We start from the raw sequence: 21,213 nt of genomic DNA on the forward strand, positions 1-21,213 counted from the left end.
GTGAATAAATTGTGGTTATTATATCATGTTTTTATATTGCTTTGGAAGAATCACACTTAGTAAAAGGTGAGAACGTTTGATCACAAAATTGCTCTTTATTTATTCCTTTAATTTTGTTTTACTGTATTATTTGGGTGACATTTGAAGTTATATTAAGCCCTTTCGGTCAGTTAATCTGGTTCTCCAGAAGCACTTCATCAGTCTGTGACGAATGAAAGTAGAGAGAGGGAGAGAAAGGGGGCTCCCTGTTAAAGGTGCTGGGCTAAAACAGCTTCATTCGGTGGAGCTGGAGCGTATGTAAGGCCCCTGCTGTGTTTATATCTCCTCAGGTCTTTAAAAGGCCTGCCTGACAGCGCAGGCGTTATTAATGGAGCACACTCCACCTCTCTCTCAGCCCCGTCCCGGGACGCTAGACAGGGCCGGTTGCTGGCTGTAAGGCCTGGGCCTGTAGAGCTGCGGGCCCCTCCACGGCCCCTGGGAACCCATCCGGAGTTGAGCACTCACCCATTTCCCCCCCACCCACATCAACCACAGCCATCTATCATGCTCTAAGTAAATGTGGAGGGGGTTTACACCAGGGGTGAGGGGGGCTATGAACAACCTTAATGGAGGCAAATGAGAGAATAAACAGCATGCTAAGGATGGATATTTATATTGCTTTTAACCCCATCAAGACGGGGGTTTACTCAACTGAAGTCCTCTCTTCTCTTTTTTTTTGTTTAAACCTGGAAACTGAGCAGAAATGTTCTCCAAGTTTTTAACATCATCACAGCTCCCTACTAACTAGGGGTGTAAGAATGCATTGTGATGCGTTGATTTAAAGGCATAATTTGGTTAAAAAAGAAAAAAAAATCTAATTTACCCAGTTTTAGACTCCGGATACAGTCAGTCAGCCAAGTATGTATTGTTTGGAGTCTTTATCTTTTTCTTCTTTATTTTTGAACAGGAGCTAATAGGCTCATTGTTAACAAACACTAGAATTCAATAGTCACCGAAATAGCCTGAATAGTTTTTGTAAAAAATCCCCAAAACTTTGCTCCTCCCACAATCGGGTCTTCTTGGATGTGGTTTGGACATATTTAGATAAGCTTTGCGGATGTAATTTTACAGAAACGATTTGAGCTATTTGGATGACTCTTGTGTTCTAGCATTTCTTTACAATATTAGCCTCACTCTTCCAGTTTTAAACTACAGAAGCAAAATTGAGAATCCAAACATGTCTCAGCTGATTGACTACAGCTGGGGTAAGTGGAAAATTGGGCAATTTTTGCCAAACCATTCTTTTAACTACAGCTATTTAAGAATGATAGAATTAGTTACAACCAGTTACACTCTTAGATGAAAATGTACTTTTTTGTGTATAAATGCTGTATGTATGTCTTCAGTACCTTTAGTTAGGGAACATAAACGGACCATATTCTGTTGCATTTTTTTTTTGTATTTTAAAAGTTTAGAGAATCTTTTCTGAACCAGAGAGGCAGAGTCAGGAGACAGGAGATGCAGTGACACCACAAAAGAAACACAAATATGAACTTTTTTCCTGGGAAAGTAAATGTAGTGTACCTTAAAAATTCATTTCAGGCATACAGTTGGACTTCATGGCCCATGTTATACCATTGAAGGTATGTTTGCATTGCTTGTACCTTGGGGGACATGCAGCACCTCTTAGACCTGCCTTGTAACTCACTCACTCACTCACATTTAACAGGCTGAATTCTACGCAAGGGGGCTGAATAAGCATTAAAATAGGGTCATTCTCACAAAACCATCTAAAACACATCCATAAATATGTACAGGTTATAAGAATCACACAGACAAATGCTATTCATAGAGTTTAGTAGATCAGTTCTATATGGCGCAGCAAAAAGTTCATACTTATCATTTTTCTGTTTTAAAGTTTTTCGGCATTTTTACCCTAATTCTCATTACCTCAGTGAGATATGCACGTATGCGTTTCTCAATACCGATATATTTGCCTTTTTTCTATTAGAAAAGTGAGGTTGTGTTACTTTGAACTGTTGAATCTCGTTAATGTTTTCCTATAAAGATGTGAACCAAAACACTGAAATTTTGTGTGTGGTGCAAGTGAAAAGAAACACTTCAGCGGCTGTCAGTGTGTTGCGGTAATGAGATAAAATTGCAAAAACACTATTTTGCCAAATATATATACATTAATTATTAGCTTTAAAATGCTTAGTCCAACAACAATATTGTGAAAAAGTTGAAAAAACATTACAGATTTATTTTCAAACCTTGTTGTGTTGCGGTAATGAGAGTTTGGCCACTTAAATTGGAAAATGTTACTAAAAATCTGTTTAAACTCAATGAAATCATTCAGCGTTTCTTTTTTAATTATTCGACCAGACATCATCGTTTGCATGTCCAAAAATGTATCTATTTTCAAACAAGTAAATGGTTCTTCCACTCACCTTTGTGTCTTCAGCATAACTGTTTTTAAAAATTATGTTGAATTGTATCCAAATAATCTGAGAGAACTCCTAAAGAATCATGAAGTTACAGTTTACACCTCTGCTAGTAACCCTGTATGTAAAATTTCAAAGCTGCAGAACTTGGAGACTGAGAAAGTTTTGTGTCATTTTTCTGGCAGTATTTCTTGGTCTGCTTGGTCCGCAGGCGCTTTTGATGTACCAGTCAAGGCCACTGCCATCTGCCCGTTTATCGTGATGCCGCCTCCCATGTCAGCGTGGTACGGGCTGTTCTCTTTAACAGTACACACTGTCCATGTGGTGCCAGGGCCTGACTCAGTACAAATTAATCACCAACACTCAACACTAACAAGCTGTTCCGCTTAATGCACAGTCCGTGTGTTCGCAACTGTTGATATTAGAGTGGGGAGCTTTTTCGAGGTACGCTGGAAATTGGCGATGTGGCTTTTTTTGAAAGCTCGGATGGTCAGCGAAAGGTCTTTGAGATAGTCCAGAACATCTGTGTACCTACATTTCCCTTAAAACCTCACAGCATAATGATCAATGTGTTACTGTACCGAGCACTCGCTCAGCCCAAATAAGGGCGAGGGTTGTGCTCCAGTGCTTTTGGGAAACCGAGAAGGCCTGTTTTCTTTTTTCTCCTTTTTTTTATATGCAGCGCAAGACACATTTCAGTGTTATGTATTTAGATGAGTGTGCTTTGTTCTTCTTGCGTATACGCCTGTGAGTGTGTGAACGGGCCTGTATATCTCAGGATGACATTGTGGCAGCCCTGTTTGTGCACAGTGTAATAGCAAAATAAATGACTGTGTCTGAGAGCTTGTGAGAGGCAGTGGATCAATGTTGGCTTAGTTTCAGCCATGCCATCTGATTTATGTCCTACAATAAGTGAGTGTGAATAGGAGTCTGGGATATGCCTGTGGCCTGCAGAGACTCCTCACACATGGCTGATATTCTGATCAATCTTTTACTTCACTGTCACTAAACTGAGGTCCTCCGAGAGTTGTTTGGCCACTTGCTGAGTCTGTTTCAATGGAACATCTATCAGCAAACTCAATATAAGAGTTCCAGGACTGAAGTATACAAGCCAGAGCTTCAGACAATCCGCTGTAGAATGTTTTGTCTGCCACTCTAGTGCTGCACAATATATCATTTGTTCATCGTTATTGGGATATTGGGTATCACAGAAGGCCGCAGTATGCAGATAAGCCTCCAACCAATCACTAAACATATTATTGTCAGATGCAGGGTTATTGTTGTTAAAATAAACTATAAGGAAAATGGGAAATTGACTTGTTATGCAACTGAAATAAGAAAAGTACAGGTTGCAAAAACGCAAAAACAACACCAAAGCTATTATATCCATTACAAACATGAACGAAAACAAAAAAGAGAAAACAAGTTTTTTCTAGTTTTGATAAAATGGTATCTTGTTAAGGGAAATTATCTCAATTCTAGCCGATATATCTAATATTTCTTATTTTGAGATGGTTGTGCACTTATTATAAGACTGTTTAGCTTATTTATAGACATTTTTACCTGTATTAAGTAATTTTAAGTAAAATTATCAGATAAATTAGCTTGTTTAAAGCACATTACTTACAACAAGCAAAATTGTCTGCCAGTATAGTGAGATAATCTTACCAAAAAAAATCTTCAAACAAGTAAAAATGTTTGGAAATAAGTTAAATAATCTTTAACATAAGCTTACAACAATCTGAACAGGAGAAATATTGGATTTATCGACTAGATTTAGATTTAGAGATTTTAGTTTTACTTGACAAGATACTATGCAGTGTAGCTAAAACAGCAAACCTCATCCGAGCGTAACTACAGTCCAGTTTGGACTTCCATCATCAGTTTTGATTCCAAGCCCGTTTCTGACTACAGCAGATGTGGACTGTTCATTTGTTAAATTTCTTATCAAAATGACCCTTAAGTACAAGTTCAAAAAGTTATTAAGGCAGTACTGAAAGTTTTTGTCTTTGAGAGAGAGGAGAAAATCAAGCTCCACTCGGATCTGAAAAAATCCACAGGTGTTTCTGTCCATCCTTTCACTGTGAGAGGAAAACTCAGCGCTAGGGGTCTGAAAAGTTGTGTAGCCAATTGCTCACCAAACAAAGCCGCTGTTGTTTTCAGAAACAGAACAATGGACCGACCACCCCAGAGTCCAGACTCAACGTTACCAGAGTTACTTGGATTGTGAGAAGAAGAAAAAATGCAACCAACTTCTAAGACTGACCTTTGGAGGTGTAGAAGAATATTGCTGTAGGTTTGTTTAATAAACTGAAATAAACTGTCTCTAATAAATGATTGAAGAATAATAATGAGAATTAATTGTTGAGGCCGTCAATTTTGATTCATTTTGACGACCGCGAGAGCCGTCAGGAAGGCGGAGCCTGAGCCCCGAACGACGACGAAGCCCTGTAAGGACAGCACGAGTCCCAAGCGCATGAGTCTGGTCCCGCAGCAAGGCCACTTAGGTTTGCCTTACATGCTCGGGACTCGCTTCCCGCCTTTGTGCCTCTTGTGGCTGACGTCGTCTTCTCTCGCTCTCTGGTGGCTGACGTTGTCTTCCCCCGCTCTCTGGTGGCTGACGTCATCTTCCCTCGCTCTCTGGTGGCTGACGTCGTCTTCCCCCGCTCTCTGGTGGCTGACGTCGTCTTCCCCCGCTCTCTGGTGGCTGACGTCGTCTTCCCCCGCTCTCTGGTGGCTGATGTCGTCTTCCCTCGCTCTTTGGTGGCTGACGTCGTCCTCCCACTGTCACTTGTTTCCCTCGGCAGTATTTGGGATTTGAGCCCTGCCTTCCCGCCGGCTCTCGCAGACATCATCGGGGCTTGAGGGACGGGTGCAGGCCACATATGTGTTTTCTGCTTTTTTTTTCCTCACACTGAAAAACAAATAACTTGCACCTTACAGCTGTTTTGACTGGAGGTTAAATGAAGGCTGGTCTCTGACTTCTGCACAGTGCTGTGTATGTGGCAGGATGCCAAAAGGGAACTATGCTAAAGTGTGAAAAGTGAATATTGACAACCACGCTGGGACACACTCCCTGCATAGCGTATGAACGCAGCAGCCTGCCTCGGAGCTTTGAGTGACGTGATGGTGAGTGGCGCGTGAACAGCTAGAACATCAAAAGCATGAAGATGTATTGGTGCAGATGTTTCTAGAGACAAGGACGTCAGCAAGACTGAGTCTATCACTTTGATGCATTGAGTTCTTCTCAGTATGTACAGCATTGTGTGTTGAAGCTGCAATAAATCTCTCTTAAGCTGCGTAGATTTGTAGTTTATATAGAAATGATGCAGCTGTTTATCCAACCATTGTCAAATACATACCATCACAGCTTTCATCCGAACACTAGAAACTGTGACTAAAACTGAAGCTAAATAAAAACTAAGCTAAAACTCCTGCTTTTCAGAAAATAAAAACAAAATAAAACTATGAATGCACTCTTAAACTAAAACTAAATAAATAAATAAGAGCGAATGAACCCTGGTCTGCTGAGAGCATCTTGACCAATCACAGATGCTACTGTGGGAGTTTGGATGAATCAAAGCATGCATGATCCAGCAAACATAAATCTTTTGGTGGCCAATTTTTAAGCATGTCATCAAGGGTTTGCCAGTGTGTTCATATCACAATCGCAATATGGAGAAATATAATCACAGTATGATATTCCCTCTGTAATATGCAGCCCTGTACAGCACTGTACATGTAATTATTGCCCCTCGAGTTAAAAGAAGAAGCTGGTCATCTGTGTTGACGTACTCAAAATATGTGTCTTTGGAAACAATAACACTGAATTTATCATACAGTTGCAATGTTTTTGTTCACCTTGCATATTCCAGCCAATGTGCTCAGACGTTTACACACACTGAAGAATGCTTCCTCTGTTTGTTCTTTCTTAACAGCCATTTGTGGTGTATCTGCACCCAAAACCATAGAGTGCAGAAAGCCAGGCACACTGGAAACGGGAGTTTTGATAGTAATATATACGAGCAAAGCTTTTTCCTCTGCTTCAGCCTCAGCCTTCTGTTATTTTAGCTTGAGTCGAAATTGAGCGCAGTTGAACAGACTCAAGGTAACACTCCCATTAAAACGCCTCCCTCTGTGGACACGATTGTTTTTATGCCCTATAGAGCTGCCACACAGTACATACAGCCCAAGCAGCATGGTGCTTGTGGTATGGTTTAGGCTTCTCTGTTGATCTTGTGGGTTTTTATACCATTTGCTTTTGCCCTGTGTGCCTTAAAAATCAGTCGTGTATAAGCAGACATATAATATTGTGATTATATTGCTGCATATTACTGAAGTTATTGTACTGTATAGCGCAAGTTTATTATCACTAAGCCTGTGTGAATACAAATAAGACCACAGTCGCACATGAGGGATGACGCGGAGCAGAAAGTCAAAGTCAAGTCAAAGTGAACTTTATAGTCATTCAGACTATACAACAGAGTGCACAGCTGGACGAGATTGCGTTTCACCAACTCCTATGGGCAAAATATACATAAATATAACATAAAGGCAACTGTACATAGACATGCTAGACAGCATAGACAGACATAAAAACATATGTCTTGAATGAAAATATAATATATATATATATATATATGTATATCGCTGCTGTCTTAACAAAACCTTGTATCTCCAAAATGATAACCTTGCAGCAGAAAGATCTACTTTTAATGTAATTCAGTGGAACCAGACTTTTTTCAAAGCAATTTTGGGCTGTTTCTTTCGGTCCATTTATCATGAAATTTATACACAACGTAAAGGGCAACAAGCATTTTCAAATTATGTCAAAAACTGAAAAATGAAAAAATTGCACGTTGTATAGAAAAAATATTACACATTGTTCTCAGTAACCACTAGAAATATGAGCACCACTTTAAGTACCAGAATTTGGGACTTCAATGCTGTCTGTAATGCCAGCTGCAGTTTGAAGTTGGCTTGCTGAAAGAATAAGTCCAAAAAACTGCTCAACTGCGCTGATCTCTGAATTCAGAATATGAGGCACTCCTCTACTGTACCTACTGCTTTTGCTATATTTTACCTACATCCTTTGTTAAGAAATAACTGGATAAGTAAAATTCTTGTAAAATAACATTTAGCAAGATATTAAACTTACTTTTTAAAAATTTAACACCGGAAACATATCACTGCTGTCTGAACAAAACCTCACATTTTTCAGTTTTTGGCATAATTTGAAAATGCCTGTTGCTCTTTACATTGTGTGTGAATTTCATAATGAATGGACCCAAAACGACTTAGAAAAACGTCTGGTTCCATTGACTTACATTAAAAGTAAAGACTGTTTTTTCTTTCTCCTGTAAAGTCACCATTTTGGAGATACAAGCTTTTGTTCCAACAGCAGTGGTATGTGCACATGTGGGTTTTTCTCTTTTTTCATTATGCACACAAGCTACGGCTGTTACGGATGTTAAAATTCTGAACCTTTTTCTGTTATAACTACATGCTCAGACATTTTACTTACATCCTTGCCCTGCTGCATATGAAAACACAGCCTTTAACCCCTTAAAATCCCAGCCACATTACATACTAAGGCTTTTTATTCAGTAACTACAGGGACCTTAATGCAAACTGGTTGAGCTGTCCTTAGGTTTTAAACGTGTGTAATGAAACTTTTGGCCCATGGCCTGTTAAGGGGTTGATCTAACATGGTTATTGAAACAAGTGAAATAACATTAGCTTGCATTGAACAAAATGATTTACGTTCATTGACTTCATTCATCTAAACAGCAGTACAAAGTCGTCTGGATCATGTTAGGTTGGCCAGGCCGTCCACAACACACAAGAAAATGCATTGTTTAAGCCTCCGTTGCACATTACAATCCTCTTCAGTAGCATGATCGCAAAGGTCAATACTACAGTAATGATTAACAAACATTGTGCAGCTTTAGTGTAAATATGGAAGACACACACTGTGGAAGAGCTTAAGTGCTGTGCCCAAAGCCATGGTTAACATTCATCCACTTGAACTGAGGTGTTGCTTAAGTGCAGGTTTCGAAGTGAGCTGCTACATAATTCATCTACTGAGCAGGTTATGAGGGATGTGGAAGGTACTATATTGCGTAAGAATCGTTCTAAACCACAGTGCACACACATACTGTATAAACAGAGCACAAAAAGGCCTTTCTTCATGAGTGTGTCCAGGCTAGCCTCTCTGAACAGGCTTTGGACTCACCACAGCTCTGGGCAGGTACTCTGAGTATGGTCCCGGCTGACCGCTGCTGATTTTAAGGAACGCGGTGAAACTGTCACAGTTTCTACTACGACAGTGCCATGACAAACACGAGCGGAAAGCCCAATTTACGGTGTGAGCACAGCGCTCTAAACACCCATGTGATTTATCGATCTCGTTAGAGCTAGCAAAAGCCTCTTGGCCACTTCTTCGAAAACATACTTTTTTTCCTTCCCTCCGCAGCGAATGTGTTGGACACCATGTTGTTGAGGAATTCTGGGAAGGTGGCGATGGATAGCCGGAAGGAGGACAGTGGAAGCTCAGTGCCCGTGGTTCCTGAGAGGACGTTGTGGTGCCACTGCTACCACCACTGTCCAGAGGACTCCACCAATAACACCTGCAGGTTAGATCCAAACCCACTGTACTGTTTAATTTTAAAATCTGAATTTACTTGACTGAAATGTGTACATCTTTTGCACATTATTAACATATACAGTACTGTATGAAAGTCCAGGCAAAGTTCCAGGCAAAACAGCCATTAAGTCAAAGTGATTCACAATTCAGGAGATATTTCTGTGAAGATCAGATAAAAGATAATCCACTTGCAAAAAGAATGGCAAAGTCAAAGGAAACAAGTGAAAAACAGGAGATTTTTCCAAAACTCTAAAACTGGAGTTCAAAAATGTATTCAAAGAGAAAATGGGACAAGAACTGTGCAAGATCTGATAGACCACAAAAACTGTGCCCATCAGATAAACAGTGTTTAATGCTTCCAGCTTTGAAAGAATAAAGTCAAGCTCCACTCTTGCCTCAGATCTTAAAAATTCCACTGTGAAAAGGCATCTCAATGGTATGGGCCTGAAAGGATGTGCAGCTCTCAAGAGGTAGTTATTAAAAAAAAGGAAATTGCACCAGATCACAAAAACGGGACATCGGAGTTGTGTGTTTTATAGGCTGATTCCAAGTCTAAATTTGTAATATGAATTGCTTGGAAAGCAGTAAATGCAACAAGCGTCTAACCCTGCGCTCACACTGGCAGCGACGTGGCAAGGCGGCCGAAGGTCATTTAGTTTTCAATGAGAGCTGTCGTTTTCCAGCGACAGGAGGCAGTGCGAATGTTTGAGATGCGAAGTGGGTGGAGTCGGCAATGTGACAAAGTAGAGCGGAGTTTAACTTTATGCAAATAAGGAGCGAAGCGATGTGGTGATTACCAATAGGAATTGAGCATTCAGCAGCGTAGTACACGCTTTTGGAACAGTACGCTCTGTTTTTATTCCTAGATAATTGTTCCTACTAGAGATGGAATAATGGCAGTGGTGCTTCCACAAAGACCAAATACCGTTTTCCTCTCACAGACACAGGGATTGAATAAAAATAAGCACACAAGCAATTTAACACCAGGATTTTTAATTTTAGCAGAAACACGTCTGATTTGTTCTTGGCGTCAGTGAAACCATGGCAACCACCGGTCAATTGGGGTTCAGAAATGCCCACAGGCAGTAAGCGACCAGCGATTTGAGCGACAAGAGGAGAAAAGTCACTGCCGGTGTGACCACAGGGTTAGACTGAACTTTGGAGGTGTGCAGAAATATCCCTGCAGATTTCTTTGAAAAACTGAAAGCAGGTTCCTGAAAAGAATAGAAGCTGTAATACAGGCAGGCTTAATGAATAAATAAAAAAAATAATGATGGGTGGTCTCTGACATCTGCAGAGTACTATGTTACATCAGCATTTAATAAAACTGCGTCTGGAACTGATGTGCATATTTAAATCAAGTAAATTGAAAACACTGTTCAGTCTCCCAGTGACATCTTCAGGTTAGATCTGTACTCACTGCACTGACTATATTTCTGAATGCAGATGACTGTAGCCAGTCATCATTGGTCAGTTTCTGACCGCAGAGAAGGTTTTGGCTAGATATTTTTATACAGTGTCCTTCCCTCAATCTAAATAATATCTGTTTAAAATATCTGTGGTCACTGACCGACAGTTAATAAATGGGGTAGGTGGTGGCTGATAAACTGTGCAGCAACAGGTCTACAGTCTGTAATTGTGCACCTATATAGTGGACCTATAAGGTTGATGTACCTTAAAAAGTGGCCAGTCAGTGGAAACAGAAGTTTCTAATGTAGTAATTGATGAGTTATTACAATGTAATTTTACTGTTATAAGCATCTCATCTGCAGCACTTGCAAGCTTGTGCTTTTGTCCAGTTCTGTCAGTCTAGCTATAGCAGTTCATCCATGCCCATCAGGCATACAGTGATGCAGGCATGTACGGAATGCTAGTGTTGTGCCTCTCAGCCCTCAGTGATGCAAGACTGAAATTTAATTTAGTTCAGGCTCAGCTCTTTTAGCTACACTGTTGATGTCATCAGATCTGCAGGCCTAAAACAAGCCATCTGTTTCTAAGTCAGGTCAGTACTGTTACTAGGGATGATAATGACCGTTAACTGTGATGACATCTACAGAACGGATGGCTTCTGCTTCACTATGGTTGAGGAGGAAGATGGTGGTCCTCCTGTGCTCACCTCCGGCTGTTTGGGACTGGTGGGCTCCGAATTTCAGTGCAGGGTGAGGAAAAGCTCTAATCATTCGCTTTATCTCATCATTCTTGTGTTTTTTTCTTAGAGTAATTTAGCGATATTTGCATAATGAACGTTTGATTTATGTTCTGCATTATAAGGTTTGCATCTGCACTTCCAGTGTTTTCCTTTTGTTTCAGGAAAATCAGTGACAAAACTGGCTAAAATGTAAATGATAGTTTGTGTTTCAAGACAGTAATTTATGTCAAATTTAAAACAGAAGTGTTTCTACTTACAGTCACAAATGTGGTGTGGATTGTTGAGACTGTTGAGAAAGTTGAGCATTTTTAACTGAATGTCTCTGCTGGTTTCTGAGCCACGAGTGAGAAATAATTAATGTGAAATTATCACATGGCTTTGGTAATTATTTAACTGTGACTCCAAACAGGTAACAGCTGTATCTCAGTGCCCACACTGGTTGAAAATATGTGTGTAATTTAACCGGTGTTGTTCTCCAGGACACAGGAAACTCTCGTCTGAGGAGGGTTCTAGAGTGCTGTACTGATCAGGACTACTGTAACAGAGACCTCCACCCAACCCTGCCTCCACTCAACACGCCTAGTAAGACTTATCGTCCTCTATAATCCATCCAGTACCCAAGACATAAGCCCTATTTGAGCTCGATTGATTTTACCTGGGGAGGTAGTGCAATTTAAGTCATTACCAATGAGATCTGTGATTTTAATCCAGTGTGAATTTGCACTTTAGTTTGTTTAATCTGTAACTATTAGTCCTAGTCTAATCCACCTCATGCTTTTGGAATAACAACTTGTTAACAGACACGGCAGCATGATGTGTTGTTATTGTTATTGAGTGTGTCCTGTGACTGTTGTGCAGAATCCAGGCTATGACTTCTTAATCTGTGCTGTTTGTGAGAATTTGAAGAAATTACACACATACCTTATACTTGGCCAATCAAATCCCACAAAGTACATTATTGAATCTACTCTAAAACTAATCCAGCTCCAGTAGAACTATAGTCACAAACATAATCGCACATCATCACTATAAGATAATATCTAGCTCAGCTTGATTTTCAGTTCACAGCTTCTTTATCAGACTGCTACATTAAGAGTAGAGTGAGGATGGCCTGTGTTTGTCTGAGCCTGTGCACTGAGGTCTACCCTCCAAGTAAAGGTTCTCATCCTCTCCAGTCATTTAAATAGTAAGTCAAAGGCACATCCAGCCAACCCAACACAAGCTAGAAGATATCAATCATATTTTGTTTGTTTTGAGAAGCACTTCAGACACTGTTTCATAACTACACAAGACATTTGCTTAATGAGCCCCTCACACCATTATCTAAACAATATTAATTAAAACTGTATCTGAGTAATATCTCTGTGTCATTATTGTAGGAATGCAGTCCTCACACACACAGGCCTGCTTTGTGAGATCATGGGGTCATCTGTATTACACATTTCATTTAAGCTGGTTCATCATTTCTGCATTAATGAAATATGAACACGGTTGCCTAAACCTTTTAATGTCCTCACCAAGAAAAAAGTGATGGATTTAAAAAAAAAAATTATTTGTTTGGGGCAATAATAAAAACAATTGGTGCCTTTTTTCGTTTTTTTTGACCCCACAGTTTTTAAAATATTCATGTCTACCAAACAGTCGGCATATGTAGTGACTCAAAATGTGCTCTACCAAACGGTTGAGCAGAACATTGAAGGGCTAAGTAAGTAAAGACAATTGTGTTGATATGTTTCTTTTTTATTCACATGTAAATTATGTACACATTTGAATCAAGCAGATTCAGTGCATCACTTCTTTCAGTGTATTTACAGTACTGTGCAAAAGTTTTAGACATCTGAGAAATGATATGTAAAGCTATTTATTTATATTTATTTTGGCAGTAAATGTTTATGTGTTTGCACTGACATTAGAATAAATACAAATAAACAACTATTTAGCTCAAGCATTTCCAGAGTTCTCCTCGAGGAAATTGAGTATTTATAGTTATCATTCTAGTGAGCTGCTGATGGATTTTGTCAAATCCATGAAATGACTAGAGTTCATCAAGAATTCAGGAACCAAACCTGTTTGTTATTGTATTTTTCTATCCAAAATACTCATAGCTTTTTAAGAAATAAAGGTTTTAAACAGGTTTTACTATTTATTTCCTCAGTACTGCAGTGTTATATGGTTTATTTATGGGCACAAACATATGAGGGCTGGAAAGAACAAAATTAACTGCTAAAAAGTGAAACTGATAAAATATTTCTCTCCGTGAATCACGACACTACGGAGCCCTGCTGGTGACATCTTGTATAATGATATAATGATCTTGTATAATGTGTAAAAATAATGCGTGGTCATGACTTAGTAAGGCGTGGGAATGAGAAAAAGCTTTGACCACAGCTTAATAAGGTATGATCTTGTTCTCACACCTGATTAAGTCGTGGCCATGACATAATTATCTTATTTCCACACCTTACTAAGTCATGGCCGTGCATTAGGATTTCAGCCATGCATTGTTTTTATTTATATAACATGTCACCAGCAGGGCTCCGTACGCCACACTGCTGCTGCAGTCTACACGTGCTTTATGGTGCTTACTTTTAACTGTTGATGAATTTATTCCAAATAATGGTTGATTTTACAAAATCAAATATCTTTTTCACCCAGAATTAATTTTTATTGACTCTATTTTAATATGCATACATTTATGTCTCCCCATTTTAGTTTTTCTTAAATCCACTCCTCATACAAACACACTTTATACACCCAGATAAACAGTTTTAAACAATTCTCATCGCTGCCTAAGATGTTTGCACATTGCTATACAGATCTATAGTATTAAAATGTAGTAAGAATTACGCTAGCCTAACTCTAAACCTTAACCTCAGTAACCGAAAAGAAAAGTTTTACTGTGTCAGTTGTAAAAAAGTGAAACATACAGCTTTCGTAAAAAGCACTTCACAAAGTCACGACTGTTATATGGGCCCTAACGTTGTAGGTTAACCCTGTGTTTCTGACCATCTTTGTTCTGAAAATATAGAAAAACAAACACCCACGTACACACGCTGCAGTGGGATGATGCTGAAACCTACTCCCCTTCCTCTGTGTGAGTAGCTCAGAGGAGCGCTGCTGTACAGCTCATGGCTGATGGTTTGTGACAGTTTAAAGCGCTACAAACCGCACGTTTTAGGCCGGCCTGAGTGGGGGTCCGAGGCGGGGGGAGCAGGTGAAGCAGAGCTGGCGGCCTTTGCTTGTTCTCTCACTCTCTAATGAAAAGGACAGCCAGACTCAGGGGAGTGCTTGGGTTTCCAGCCTCAGCAGCAAGCAGCTATCTGTCCATCTGTCACACTGCAAGACATCCCACCTCTCACATTCAGACTGTGCGTGTGGGGGGGTGTGGGGAGGAGTGGTGTGTGGGAGCGTGAGGGTGTACTGTTTCTGTAATAATGACACTGGAGACATGGGGACAAATTAATTACTCTGTTAGAAAGACAACTTCCTTCCTTAACACAGTCTTACAAGTAGCTTCTCTTCCTCACAGCCAGACTGGCTAAGAGTAAAGTCAAGTGGATGCTGGTTGTCAGTGTGGGTTAGAGTCTGTGCACTGGAGTGTGTCAGAGTGTGTGTGTGTGTGTGTTTGTCTGTGCTGAAGTGTGCTTCTGTGTGACTCACAGTGTGTGCTGCAGGTGTGTGTGTGTGTGTGGATCAGGCTAGAGTTTGGCAGTAAGGTTAGAGTCCCAGAGAGAACAGTACAGCCCTGGGCTTTCAATGGTGTCGTCAATCAGCAACCTGATCAGAGCGCAGCAGGAAGGGGATGTGATCGATCACGACTCAGTTTCCCCCTCCACACGTACACACACCCACAGGGCAGCTCAGCTCTGCAAGGGCCCGCAGAGCAGGAGAGGAGAAGAATGGAATAGATTAGAACAGAATAGAACATGAGAGAACAGAACAGTGTAGATAGAATAGAATAGTACTGAAAAGAAAAGAATAGAACATGACAGAATATAACAAAGCATGAATCGAATATTAATAAATAGAATAATAACAAATAATAGAATATCTCAATAGAATAGAATAGAATAGGAGACAAGTTAACTATGCAGACAGATTATAATGTAACTGAATACAATATAATACAATAGAATGGAACATGGCAGCACAAAATAGAATCAAGAATAGAACAGAACAGAATGTGTTGAATATCACTCAACACGCCCAGTAAGGCTTCTCATCCTCTCTAATTCAGTAGCAAGATATAAGCCCTATTTGAGCTGGATTAGCTTTACCTCGGGGGTGCTGTAATTTTTACGTGATTAACAGCAAGATCCGTGATTTTAATCCAGTGCGAATTTGCACTTTCGTTTGTTCCATTTATTGCGACTAAATGAATCGGAGTCCACTCAGTAGTATTAGTCCTTATCCGATTCATCTCATGCTTTTGGAATAACAAAACTTGCTAACAGACATGGCAGCATGACGTGTTGTTATTGTTATCGAGTGTGTCCAGCGACTATAGAGAATCCAGAATATGACCTTTCAGTCTGTACTATCTGTGGAAATTTGAAGAAATTACACACATATACTGGGCCAATCAAATCCCACAAATCACATTATGGAATCTACTCTGGTAAAACTAATCCAGCTCCAGTAGAGCTATAGTCACAAACATAATCACACATCCCTACACATCACTCATTACTATAAGATTACATCTAGCTCAGCTTGATTCACAGCTGCTTTATCAGACTGCTACAATAACTAATAACTAAGAGTAGAGTGAGGATGGCCTGTGTTTGCCTGAGGTTGCACTGGAGTCTACACTCCGAGTAAAGTTTCTCATCCTCTCCAGTCTTTTAAACAGTAAGTCAAAGGCACAACCAGCCAACTCAATACGAGCTAGAAAAAATCAGTATTTTGCTTGTTTGTTTTGAGAAGCACATTGTTTCATAACTACACCGGACATTTGCTTAATGAGCCCCTCACGCCGTTATCTAAACAATATTAATTAACACTGTATCTGAGTAATATCTCTGTGTCATTACTGTAGAGATACAGTCCTCACACTCCCAGGCCTGCTTTTTGAGATCATGGGGTCATCTGTATTACATGCTTCATTTAAGCTGGTTCATCATTTCTGCATTAATGAAATATGACCACAGTTATTTTAAGTAAGTAAAGACAGTTGTGTTGATATTTTTTAATTAATGTGTACAGACAGAAAAGAATGTTACTGAATAGACTTGAATAGAATACAGTAGAATAGAATGTGACAGTAGAGTAGAACAGATGGAATGGAATATTACTGAATGCAATTTAATGGAACAGTGTAGATGGATTAGAATAGAATAGAACAGTGCAGACAGAATAGAATAGAACTGAATAGGTTACAGTAGAACAGAATAGAACTCTGCAGCACCAAATGCAACGCAAGAACAGAGCAGAGTAGAACAGTACGGAACAGAACACAACAGCACAGAATGAAAGAGAGAACAATAAAGTGTAATAGAGAGTAAAACAGAACAGTTCAGGATAGAATATAATGGAGTAAAACAGGAGAAAAGAACAGACTGTTGTACAACAAAACAGATCAGAATAGAATAATCTTAGAAAAGCAAACCTTGTAAGTCTAATGTAGAGACTGAGGTAGGTTGCAGTGCAAAGTGACTTTATTAGGGGTTTTCTGATACTCATTGTTGTAGCAAGCAGGGGTCAACACACAGGCAAGCAGGAAAAGATGCAGATCCATACTCAGAAACGAGAGTAGAGACCAGCAGGGGTCCATGAAAAACACAGCTCAGAACTCAGGTGACGAACACAGACGCTTCACAAACTCACTGTGAAAACAAAGGGCTATAAGTAGCGGTCTTAATGAGATCAACACGAGTTGCAGATGTCGGAGTGGAGGAGCCAGGAAGAGTCCAAGTCAGTCTCCCAAGAGAGGGGCAGGTCATGACATCATGATAAACTAACAGTCATCTCCTAATATTTCAGGCGTTTTTTAACGAGCTGTTTTTCTCTCCACTCTGCAGAGTATGTGGACAGCAGCATCCACCACATGGCTCTGTTCATCTCTGTAACAGTGTGCAGCATTGTCCTCGTCCTCATCATCGTGTTCTGTTACTTCAGGTAAATGCTGGTCTACACCTCACACATGTTTAGCAGAATAGCTAATGAATACTCTAGATTAGGAATATTCCAGGTGTTCTACACTAGATTAGGTGGGGGCTCTTGAGGTATTTAGTTCATTATGAAAAGATTTTCGAGAAGAGCACAAATTGAATGATATTATGGTATAATTATATATTTTGAATTATTCTTGTCTTGATTTTTAAATACGAGTCATTCTAATGTTAATTTTGTTAGTTTTAAGTGTTTTACTCTATAGTCATAAAAATGTATCCACAATGCCGTTTTTTGTTTACAGACTCCTACTGTTTTATAAAAATGTTTATTTTTATTTATATTTTTGTTTTTACTTTTATTTCTCTTGTACTTTAACTTATGGCTAGATTTATTTCTATTTTCTATTTTTCTGCATAGTATATGTAAGTTTATGTGCAGTTATATGTCTTGCTACTGAAACACTGCAATTTCCCCTCCGGGATCAATAAAGATCTATCTATCTGTCTGTCTGTCTGTCTGTCTGTCTGTCTGAAACCCATGAAGTTAGAGTACTAGTTTTATCTTAGAATCATTTTAAACATGTATCTGCACCAAAATGGATACACTATTGACTTTTAAACAGTGAGTCCAAACTTCTGAATGACACTGTACGTGTTTTTGTGTGTGCTAGGTACAAGCGGCAGGAGCTGAGGCCCCGCTACAGTATGGGTCTGGAGCAGGACGAGATGTATATCCCCCCAGGAGAGTCTCTGAAGGACTTGATCGAGCAGTCGCAAAGCTCTGGCAGTGGCTCAGGGCTCCCCCTACTGGTGAGACAGAGAAACTACACGTGCACCTCACAGCTGTGACTCCCTCTGTGATGATTCTTGTCTGGTTGGCTGGTGTTTTCTTGTCGGTTGCTCTGCTGTTTACTCACACCTCTTTGAACACGCTAAAAGAGGTGCCATCTTGACTGCAATAATAGCTGTTAATTGAGTTTAATCCACCATCTTACCTGCGAGACTCGGCCTGTTCTCGGCTCCGCAGGTGCAGCGCACCATAGCTAAGCAGATCCAGATGGTGAAGCAGATCGGGAAGGGCCGCTACGGGGAGGTGTGGATGGGCCGCTGGAGGGGAGAGAGGGTGGCCGTGAAGGTCTTCTTCACCACTGAGGAGGCCAGCTGGTTCAGAGAGACTGAAATCTACCAGACAGTTCTCATGAGGCATGAGAACATACTGGGTGAGTAATAGCACCATAGAATATCATATTAAAGGTACACTGTGATTTTACAACAATATAATGGCAACCATTTTACAGGAATAACAGGAAACTTGACTCTTTAAACTCTAAACTTATTATTCAGTTATTATTCTTTACACGTATTCTTCAATAACTACCATTAACAATTTGGTAACTAGTTTAATATGTCATTTTCAAGACTTGAGAAACTGAATTGTGGACCCACTAAAAGGATCCTTAAGATGACTTTACATGGTGAAACTTTCATGCAGTGCAAGTTGCATGCAACATAATTTCTGTGCAACCTGCCAGATACAGAAAGCAATTAAAAAACACAAGGTGCATGCAACACATTTGATTACTCCACTAGCTAACCAAAGCTGCATCAAAGTTTCATCATGTAAAGCCAGCTCTAGAGTTAAAGGGGTTAATTTGGAGTTTATAGACAGCTCACATGGTCACTACCTGGAAAAACTATGTTACGTGTTTAAAATGAGAATGCTTGAACACTTGGTGTCGATGGAGTTGAACATATGTTCTCCTGAGATGTGAAAAGCTATTGTACTTATTGTTGCTGTCCAAAGAAAAACATATGTCTCCAAAATAGTAACTTTACACAAGAAGGCAAGAATGAAGTTTTACTGCAAGTTAATGTAAATTTTCGGTGATTTTGGAGCATTTCTGTTGATCAAATCATGATAACTGGACCAATAGAATGAGAATGAGACAATGAGACAGCAGTTTTAAAAACCTCACTGTGGCTTTAAAGAACTCCAATAAATTTCTTTCATGTTTCACTTCTTCAGTCTGCAGCATGCAGGCTTCGTCTCATTGGACTCACTGTGCTGCTCAGCTCAGCGCTGGGTATCATTAAGACAGATGTAGCTCAGCGTCTTCATTGTGAATCGCGGTCAGTTGTGACATATGGATCTGCTGGAGTAAGTTGCACCTCATGGCTGCGCATCTGTTCCTCAGGCTTCATCGCAGCAGACATTAAGGGCACGGGTTCCTGGACGCAGCTTTACCTGATCACGGATTACCACGAGAGCGGCTCGCTCTATGACTACCTCAAGTCCACCACGCTGGACACACGGGCGCTGCTGCGGCTGGCCTACTCGGCCGTCTCGGGCCTCTGCCACCTGCACACGGAAATCTTTGGCACTCAGGGCAAACCGGCCATCGCCCACCGTGACCTCAAGAGCAAGAACATCCTGGTGAAGAATAACGGCACTTGCTGCATCGCTGACCTCGGCCTGGCCGTCAAGTTCATCAGGTACACTGGAAGCATCAGGGTTTCACCTGATAGCTTTACAACAGGCACAACAGGGACAACCTTGTCGTCCTTGTCCTTTTATCATAGATTGTCTTTACTAGCATTTATTATTAGGTCTAGCCTAACTAGCTTCAGTCTGGAACTTAAATGGGAATTCAAACTAAATTTTTATTTTAATTTAATTGTTTAGATTTAAACAAAGTCATTCGATGTGTTTTGATGTGAAACTGTGGATAATTTTTTATGTAAGAGAAGAGTTTTTATGTAATGATAATGGTAAAATAGTGGTAAACTTAAAAAATACATTTTCTTTGAACATTATTGTGCCTTACAACGTTCTGCATGTATTATAAAAAAAAAAGTTTTTACATTTTATTTAACTTAAAACTCTTTATTTACTTTTTACTTAATTTACTCTTTATTTGTGTCCAAACTGGTACTGTTTTATTATGTTCTCATTCAATGTTTTTCATTTATTTTTTATTATTTTCTACGTTGTAGATTAACACTGAAGGCATAAAAACTATGAAGGAACACTTATGGAATTATGTAGTAAACAAAAAGGTGTTAAACAGACCAGAAAGTGTTTAGTTCTTTGCTTCTTCAAAGTAGCCTCCTTTTGGTTCATTGACACACTTTTGACAGGTACTGTACATCTTACTGATTTTATTACGCAGGCCTTTTTAATAATCGGTGGAATTCCCCTTTAAGGCCTCCTTAGTTTTGTAAAAGGATATGTTTTTATGGAAAATCTGACTATGTTTTGGGTTCCATTGTGTTGCTGTTTAAAATAACTGAATATTGATCAATATTATAAAAATATAATTGAAGTGGTTCTCTTGATGAAGCTTTCAGAGGCATTAAATTCTTCTGATATCTGGTTCCTGTCACCACCACTGTGAACAGTTTTGACTCTGTAGTGACATATTTCACTTAAAAACACTGAATGACTTCATGTACAGTATCAGTCAAAGGTTTTTTGACAGTGATAAAGCATTGATCTTTGACCAGATTCTGTGGGCATTGTCAGCTTTCGTTTTCAGGCATCAGAATGTCTGTGTGCTCTGACTCTGCAATGAAAAACAGATATAATTTCCACGTCTCTGATCTGAATGTCATTGAGCCTGGCTTTTTACTGCCACACTGGAGCTGCACCCAATAAATATTCCACTGCTGATGCGCGAGGCTATAAAACACACTGCAAACAGCCAATTCTTTACACCGTGAATCCAAAACGCCTCTATTTTCAGATAAAGTCGCCACTGAGACGTCAGTAAAGCCCAGTTACAGATCACTCCAGTGCATTCAGGGCTTCTCAGGGAAGCTTCAGTAGTTTTGACACATTTCAAGCCCCAAATCCTTCTCAGTCAGATCAGCTGAACTTGTTCT

The 21,213-nt window shown here is 39.8% G+C and overlaps 1 protein-coding gene across 1 annotated transcript in view; it reads left to right on the forward strand.

Moving 5' to 3' along the window:
• The window catches only part of bmpr1bb (bone morphogenetic protein receptor, type IBb), a 140,982-nt gene that overhangs the window by 116,723 nt on the left and 3,046 nt on the right, over nt 1–21,213 (forward strand). Inside the window, exons 4-10 of the mRNA XM_036594826.1 lie at nt 8,899–9,058; nt 11,126–11,228; nt 11,698–11,800; nt 17,239–17,335; nt 18,003–18,141; nt 18,359–18,551; nt 19,527–19,824. Coding sequence (XP_036450719.1) covers nt 8,899–9,058; nt 11,126–11,228; nt 11,698–11,800; nt 17,239–17,335; nt 18,003–18,141; nt 18,359–18,551; nt 19,527–19,824 — 1,093 coding nt within the window. The remainder of the gene's footprint in view (nt 1–8,898; nt 9,059–11,125; nt 11,229–11,697; nt 11,801–17,238; nt 17,336–18,002; nt 18,142–18,358; nt 18,552–19,526; nt 19,825–21,213) is intronic.

This window comes from Colossoma macropomum, unplaced genomic scaffold (assembly GCF_904425465.1).
Source record: "Colossoma macropomum unplaced genomic scaffold, Colossoma_macropomum, whole genome shotgun sequence".
NCBI classification, from domain to species: domain Eukaryota; kingdom Metazoa; phylum Chordata; class Actinopteri; order Characiformes; family Serrasalmidae; genus Colossoma; species Colossoma macropomum.